Here is a 7,269-nt window from a genome sequence, read left to right on the forward strand (position 1 = left end):
GTGACTTTCTATATAGGCAGCTTTTTGCATGTTTTAGTACTCACTAAAAAATGTCAATGCTATCCCCTAACCCTGCTTGTTATTAAAACATTAGTGGCCCAGTGCACAAAATTCGTGCACGGGAGGGGGTTATTCCTCAGCCCAGCCTGCACCCTCTCCAATCTGGGACCGCTGGCTCCTAACCGCTCAACTGCTTGCCTGCCTGCTCACTCCCTGCTGCCCCCCATTGCTGGCTTGCTCACCCCCAACTGCCCCCCCTGCCAGCCTGCTCATCCCCAACTGGTCCCCTGCCAGCCTGTTCACCCCCAACTGCTCTCCCCTCCTGGCCTAATCACTCCTAACCACCTCTGCCTCGGCCCCGCCACCATGGCTTTGTCCGAAAGGTCTCTCGGTCTAATTAGCATATTACCCTTTTATTAGTATAGATAAGGCTCTGTACTTAATTAATGACAATGAATAGTTGTATTCCAGATATTTCTCAGGAGAGGGGGTTAATCTCAAATTCAGAGCTATTCATTTTTTTTAAAGCTTAAATGAAAGAAAAACTAAGGAGGACTACTTAAGGGATTTATAATTTATCCATTTCTCTGGATACACTGAAATTTACTCCTGGATTAAGGCATACCATATATAGAATCTTGCCTATGATGACCCAGTGGAGAAATTATTTTCTGGTTTTAATTCAAACATAAATTTGCTTTCATGAGAAACTGATTGGCTTTTAGCATTAGGACATGAAACTTTTCAAACCTTCCTGTCTTTTGAACATATTTTTTTATTTTTAACTTATTTGATTTTGCCATATTGTTTGTATCTTTATATACTTCCTTTTTTAAAAAATAAAGCATTGCATAGATACAGTTAAAAACACTAATTATCTAAATATGCACCCAACATCAGAGCACCTAAACTTATAAAGCAAATATTAACAGAACTAAAAGGAGAAATAAACAGCAATACAATAGTTGTTGAGGACTGTAATACCTCACTATCAACATTGGATAGATTATACTGAAAATCAATAAGGAAAGATTGTATTTGAACAACAGTATAGACAAAATGGGTTAAAAGGCACATACAAAATATTTCATCAAATAGCAGAATAAACATTCTTCTCAATTGCGCATAGATCATTCTCGAGGAGATAGCATATGTTAGGCCACAAAACAAAACAACAAAGTTAGGAAGACTGAAATCATACCAAGTTTTTTTCTGACCACAATAGTATAAACAAGAAATCAATAACAGGAGAAAAGCTAGAAAATTCACTAATAACTGGAAATTAAACAACACATTCCTGAACAAACAATGAATCAAGAAGAAATCAAACAGAAATAAAAAATACTTTGAAGGGTGTCAGTAGGGAAAAAAGGGGGGCATCTGCAATACTTTCCACAATAAAGATAAATTTAAAAAATAAATTTAATGAAAGAATGCCACCTAAAAAATCTTGAGACAAACAAAAATGGAAACACATCATAACAAAACTTATGGGATGCAACAAAAGCAGTTCTACTAAGAGCAAAGAAGTTTATAGTGAAAAAATAAATACATCAAAAAGAAAAAATATCTCAAATAAACCCTTTAACTTTACACCTCAAGGAGATTTTTTAAAAAGAACAAACTGACTTCAAAATTAGTAGAAGGCAGAAAATAGTAATAAAATGGAGGACAGGAAAACAATAAAAAAGGATAGCAAAACTAAGAATTGCTTCTTTAAAAATATTAGCAAAATTGAGGATTTTTTAGCTAGACTAACAAAGAAAAAGAGAGAGAGGACCCAAATATAAAGTTATAAGTAAAAGAGACATAATAACGGGATACCACAAAATATAAGATCTTAAGAGACTACTACAGATAAATATATGTCAACAAATTAGACAACCTAGAAGTAATGGATAAATTCCTAGAAAGATACAACAAAGGAGAAATAGAAAATTTGAACAGACAAATAAAAAGAAAGGAGATTGAATCAGTAACCCAAAACCTCCCAACAAAGAAAAACTCAGTACCAGGTGGTTTTACTCATGCATTTTACCAAATATTCAAAGTAAAAATAATGCCAATCCTCAAACTCTTCCAAAAAAAAGTAAAGTAGTGGGAACACTCTCAGACTCATTTCTTGAGGCTAACGTTACCCTGATATCAAAGTCAGAAAAGGATACTACCAAAAAAAAAGACTATAAGACATTATCCCTGATGAACACAGATGTAAAAATTCTCAACAAAATACTAGAAAACTGAATTCAATAGCATATTAAAAGGATCATACACCATGATCAAATGGGATTCGTCCCTGGAATAGTAGTATGGTTCAACATACACAGATCAGTAAATGTGATATACTACATTAATTGAATGAAGAATAAAAATAATCAGATCATCTCATTAGATACCAAAGATCACTTCCATTCAACATCCATTTATGATAGAAACTCTCAACAAATTGGGTATAGAAGGAGCATAAGTCAATACAATAAATGCCATATATGACAAGCCCAAAGCTCACAAAATATTCAGTTGTGAAAAATTGAAAGCTTTTCTAAGATCAGGAACAAGATAAGGGTGCCCACCCTCTCCACTCCTAGTCAACTTAGTACTAGTAGTCCTAGCCAGAGCAATTAGCCAAGAAAAAAACTTTAAAATGTATCCTAATTGAAAATCTATATATATAAAAGCATAATATGCAAATTGACTGGTTGCTATGATGTACACTGACCATCAGGGGGCAGATGCTCAACCGGAGCTGCCCCCTGGTGGTCAGTGTGCTCCCACAGCCAGCCTCCCTCGGTCCCTCCCCCTGGCCGACCAACCTCCTGTGGCCACACCCCCAGCCAGCCTGCTCCCCTAATTGGCCCCGATCACCAGCCAAGCTGAGGAACACCACCTGTGCATGAATTCATGTACCAGGCCTCTAGTTACTTATAATAATTAAGAAATATATCTGTCTATATGATCTAGTACTCTACTACTGCTTTAGGGCTTAAACTGAGACATAGAGAAGGAAATATGTATATCTTTGAATTCTGTTTTTTTTTTAATTTAATAAATCTTTATTGTTCAATTATTATAATTGTTCCTCTTTTTCCCCCCTTAGCTCCCCTCAGTTCCCACCCCACCCTCTGCCTTTACCTCCACCCAGTTCCCACCCCACCCTCTGCCCTTACCTCCCACGCACTGTCCTCATCCATAGGTGTACAATTTTTGTCCAATCTCTTCCCACACCCCCCACACTCCTTTCCCCTGAGAATTTTCAGTCCACTCCCTTTCTATGCCCCTGATTCTATTATATTCACCAGTTTATTCTATTCATCAGATTTTTAATTCACTTGAATTTTAGATTCATTTGTTGATAGATATGTATTTGTTTTTCATAATTTTTATCTTTACCTTTTTCTTCTTCTTCCTCTTCTTAACCCTTTGCACTCGCTTGCTTGTTTCTCGATTCCTTTATTCTACTCGGGATTTAATTTTTTAAATACCCCAGATTTTACAAAGCATGGCAGTAGAATAAAAAACTGGAGTTTCTTTTCATACAAACTTATTTATTTGGATTTTTTATATTTCAAATTATTGATACATTCAAAGAGTAATTTTAATCTCTATAATTTTTCATGGTGTGATATTTTTTGAAACATTCACCCACATGAAGACCTGGTTTACATTCACATATTTGGCAAATATAAATCGTCTCTCTTCTTCCTCCTTTGATTTTTCTGTTAGAACAAACAACACAATCTTTGTGCTTTTTGTTAGGGTGAGGTGTGATTATATGGAGCTTTCCATCTAAACGTTGCTCTAAGTTAGTGGATAATAATCTACCCCTGGAAGTTAGTGTACCATCTCTGAATTCTCCAACAAGATCATGAACTAGTTTCCTACTAAATTTCACATGCATTATCGGTTTTTCATTTTTTCTTTTTTGGCATCAGTTGAGACGCATTTACATTTTACTTGTCCTTTCATGCTAATGAAAACAAGAAAAGATACTGGAAAAATAGACAAAAATCCCCCTTGCCCCCCCCAACCCCCCACAGTGAAACTACATGTCAAGTGTGGCTCGACATACGAGCTGCTACCGATGCTAACTGTGTCGAGTCAAACTCGACATCCAAGTGCAAAAGGTTAAAGAATACCTTTCAGCATTTCATATAATACTGGTTTGGTGGTGATGAACTCCTTTAGCTCTTTCTTATCTGTGAAGCTCTTTATCTGCCCTTCAATTCTGAAAGATAGCTTTGCTGGTAGAGTAATCTTGGTTGTAGGTTGTTACTATTCATCACTTTGAATATTTCTTGCCACTCCTATCTGGCCTGCATAGTTTCTGTTGAGAAATCAGCTGACAATCGTATGGTTGCTCCCTTGTAGGTAATTAACTGTTTTTCTCTTGCTGCTTTTAATATTCTCTCTTTGTCTTTTGCTCTTGGCATTTTAATTATGATGTGTCTTAGTGTGGTCCTCTTTGGATTCCTTTTGTTTGGGGTTCTATGTGCTTCCTGGACTTGTAAGTCTATTCCTTTCACCAGGTGGAGGAAGTTTTCTGTCATTTTTTCTTCAAATAGGTTTTCAGTATATTGCTCTCTCTCTTCTTCTGGCACCCCCATTATTCTGATGTTGGTACACTTGAAGTTGTCCCAGAGGCTTCTTACACTATCTTCAAATTTTCTGATTCTTTTTTCTTTTTGCTTTTCCGGTTGAGTGTTTTTTGCTTCTTTGTATTTCAAATCTTTGACTTGATTCTTGCATTCCTCTAGTCTGCTGTTGGGACTCTGTATAATATTTTTTATTTCAGTCAGTGTATGTTTAATTTCTAGTAGGTCCTTTTTCATATCCTCAAGGGTCTCGCTAAATTTATCAGCCTTTTCTTTTTTTTTTCTTTTTTTCCAAGCCAAACTGTATCCAGCTTTATTAAAGATACTTTTCATAAACAATCATGGTATTTCAGGCAGGACATGGGCAGACAATCGTTAACAGTATACAACAATTTTCAAACTCCCTTCTTCAATGAACTACCAAAATCAGAAAGCCACTATAAAACCCAATGAAGTCTTAATCTGATGCTCTGAACAGGGAAAGTTTAGAGTGAGGGTTGACATTTCACATTAAGCATGTTGTTTAACAACTTTTCACAAACCGACCCTGACTTTCAGGAAATGAAATGAAAATGGCAGAGAATATCAATCTGTAGATCCACAATCTAAAAAGGAACTGCTGCTCTTTTGAGGAATGCCATCTCAATGGTGACACTGGAAAGTCCAGATTGCCCAACATACTGGAAATCAATTTTTTGGGGTCAGGTCCTAATAGGTGTCTGGGCTTAAGACAGCCAAAGTCTATACTTAAAGTGGAGAGGGAGAAAAGGACATAAAAACGAATTTTAGTTTTCCCACATGACAAAGTGTTTGTGCCAAGATGGCTAATGTGTGTCAACATCAAGAGATCCCTCCTCCCAGGAACCAAGAGGAAATTTCTCAAAACTAGAAGGGAAAGGTATTTCCCCCCCATGTCAGTCCAGCTTTGGAGACATTCTATTAGTACTATATGTCCTTCCCCAAAAAATAACAATGAAGTGTTCTGTGTGCTAACAACATAGCTTTAAAAAAAAAAAAAGTAAAACAAAATTCTGCCTTTTTATAAAACTTGATAAAAAATAGTATTTCAAACTGTATAGTCACCAGAAATACACAGTTATCAAAAATGCACACACTTCACTTGGCATCTCCAGCACCTTCAGCTTTCTGTGCCTGGTCTGTTTTGGCATCTCCATTTTCTGCAGGATTATTCCCATCTTTGCCAGCATCAGCTTTCCCCTTTTTCCCTTTCGGTACCTTCTCTCCCTTCTTTGCAGGGGCCTTTTTTGGCTTGGGCTCTGGCTTTGGAGGAGCAGGTTTAGCTGATAACCTGGCAGATCTTCGCTGTGGTTCGTCCTTCACCTTGGCTTTATCTCCTTTAGCATCCCCTTCAGCCTTTCTCTTGGGCATGATGGCGATGGTGGCGGGATGTCCGAGCGGGATGCAGGGATGCAACAGCGCGCGGACCTTGCTCGGTCCGGGGGCCGATCTCGTCTCATCCTTATCAGCCTTTTCTAGGAAATTCTTGAAAAACCTTATAACTATGGTTTTGAACTCTATATCCAGTCGTTTGTTTTCCTCCATTTCTTTCGTTTGTGATCTGTTTCTTTGTCTCTGCATTTTGGCTGCTTCCCTGAGTTGGTAGGGTAGCTTTGTGTGCTAGGTGTCCTATGTGGCCCAGTGGCTCGGCCTCCTCAGTTACCCTAGATGGACACTCTTGGTGCACCCCTTTGTGGACTGTGTGCACAGTCTTGTTGTAGTTAAGCCTTGATTGTTGTTGTTATCACTGGGAGGAATTGACCTCCAGGCCAATTGGCTGTGAGAACTTCTGTGTTGGAGACAGCCTTATGAGACAAGACTTGCAAAATTGCAAAAGCCTCTGTGCTCAGCTTGGATGGGGCGGAGTCTCAGGGCTGATCAGACAGTCTTGGCTTCCCGTCAGCTCTGCCCTATGATTCCCCTGGGTCTCAGTGTCCCTTGGTAAGTAATCACTGCAAGCACCTCTAAGAGTAAGCCGCCCTCGAGTTTCACCCACTGCCAGACAGTCCAGTTTCTCCCCCAATGAATCTGGATTCCCAGATTCTCGCCCAGAACTGGCGTTCAGTGTAGTGGGGAGCTTCCATTTCTCACCTGCTAGAGAAAGCCAGCGGAGCAATCAGCAGTGTCCTCTCTTTGCGAACTACCATGCGCACCACCAGACCTCTGCCTTTCGCGGATCCCCTGAGTTTCCGCCTGACAGTCCAGATTCCCCCTGTATAAGCCTGTGTCCCCAGGGTCTCGCTCGGAACTGGGGTTCAGCACAGTCGGGAGCTTTTGTCTCCTTCCCGCTAGGGAAAGCCAGCCAGGCACTCAGCCGCCCGCGCGTGTGTCTCCATACCTCAGCCTTTTGCAGCTCCTCTGATTTTCCGTGTGCTTTCCTCTTTCCTTCTAGTTGTAGAATTTCCACTCAGCCAGCTTTCTTGTAGTTCTGGATGATGTTCATTTTGTCTTTTAGTTGTAGTTTTGAAATTGTTGTGTGAGGCAGCAGTTTAGGTGTTTACCTATGCTGCCATCTTGGTTTCTCCCTGAATTCTAGTTTTTGATATAGCCACTTTGATGCAGTTGTTACAGAATCATCCAAATGGTCATGATCATGAGAAAATATGAACTCTTTTGTTGTTTATACCTCATTCCTTATACTCACTTCATCTCTGAGCCC

The 7,269-nt window shown here is 39.1% G+C and overlaps 1 protein-coding gene across 1 annotated transcript; it reads right to left on the reverse strand.

Annotated features, from left to right (window-relative positions):
• Positions 1–4,889: 4,889 nt before the first annotated feature.
• Positions 4,890–6,014, reverse strand: LOC103294211 (non-histone chromosomal protein HMG-17). Its single transcript, XM_054715528.1, has one exon. The coding sequence runs from the start codon at positions 5,979–5,981 to the stop codon at positions 5,709–5,711; it is 273 nt and encodes a 90-aa protein (XP_054571503.1). The 5' UTR covers positions 5,982–6,014; the 3' UTR covers positions 4,890–5,708.
• Positions 6,015–7,269: the final 1,255 nt, after the last annotated feature.

This window comes from Eptesicus fuscus, chromosome 5 (genome assembly GCF_027574615.1).
Source record: "Eptesicus fuscus isolate TK198812 chromosome 5, DD_ASM_mEF_20220401, whole genome shotgun sequence".
Classification (NCBI taxonomy): Eukaryota; Metazoa; Chordata; class Mammalia; order Chiroptera; family Vespertilionidae; genus Eptesicus; species Eptesicus fuscus.